Here is a 1,079-nt window from a genome sequence, read left to right on the forward strand (position 1 = left end):
CTATAATATTTAGTATAACAAAATAGAACATTTGTTTAAAAGCAAGTATTTAAAGTTGCCTTATCTCAAATCTGACCACTCCCTTAAGACTATAACACTGACTTCTTATTTCCTTGTATTTTTATATTACTCGATTTTATTGTTTCTTTACTTATAGATTTTATTGTATATACTCATTTTTTTTTTCTTTTCCATTTTCAGGTAACAATTATGGAGCTACAGGTAAGACTAATTCTTCTTTGAATTTCACCAAAGGTTGTGCATTTTAGGAGCATTCTGTTTTATAAGTTAAAACATAAAGAGGCTGTTTTAACAAGAAAAAATTTCCAAGCAGTACAGAAATGTGTCCATGCAATAATGAAACCCATATGCACCTCAGATCTGACTTTTTGTTTTTTCAGACACAGTTAGCACAGAAGACAACTCTAATCAGTGATTCAAAATTGAAAGAGCAAGAGTTCAGAGAACAGGTACAGCCTAATTGGTACCTTTTATTTTGAGCTAAATTTATGTGAGTATGTACTTGGATATTCTTGGGTTTTACATGAGAAATTTTATTTCCTAATCCAAAGGTGCTAGAGTCTATCTCCATAAATTCATGATCACATGTATTTAAACAAGAATATTTTCATCACTTTATTTCCAGTGCTTAACATTTTGGATAACAATTTGTGTTTGTATAATTTGTAATAATTTAAGTTCTAAAAGGAAGTTATTTTTATCAGAGAAAAAAATATGTTGGCATCAATCTTTGGTAAGATTTTTCCAAGTGGTTAAATTGTCCTAATTTAATATGATTTATCCATATGTTATCCATGGACAGTATATGTCCACAGTTTAAATGGGACTATGTATATACTTTTTCAAGGATGCACAAATACACACACACCAGTATATGTGGTGCATGATCTTTAGTAAAGTCTTTTTCTAAACTCTGGAGACATAATGGCTCAAGTCAGCAGGCTAAGTTTGAAGGCTTCATCTCCAGGGATTTTGCAGTTCTTTTAAAATTCATACAGACAAAAATCTTGATATTGTTGAAACTGGGTGATAGGTGGTATATAGGCATTAATTGTACT

General features: G+C 30.4%; 1 protein-coding gene across 1 annotated transcript in view; it reads left to right on the forward strand.

Annotated features, from left to right (window-relative positions):
• Positions 1–1,079, forward strand: part of GOLGA4 (golgin A4) — a 109,103-nt gene that overhangs the window by 82,604 nt on the left and 25,420 nt on the right. The window contains 2 exon segments of the mRNA XM_012645110.1: positions 202–222; positions 402–484. Of these exon segments, the coding sequence (XP_012500564.1) occupies positions 202–222; positions 402–484 (104 nt within the window).

This window comes from Propithecus coquereli, unplaced genomic scaffold (assembly GCF_000956105.1).
Source record: "Propithecus coquereli isolate 6110/MARCELLA unplaced genomic scaffold, Pcoq_1.0 Scaffold1, whole genome shotgun sequence".
Lineage (NCBI taxonomy): Eukaryota > Metazoa > Chordata > Mammalia > Primates > Indriidae > Propithecus > Propithecus coquereli.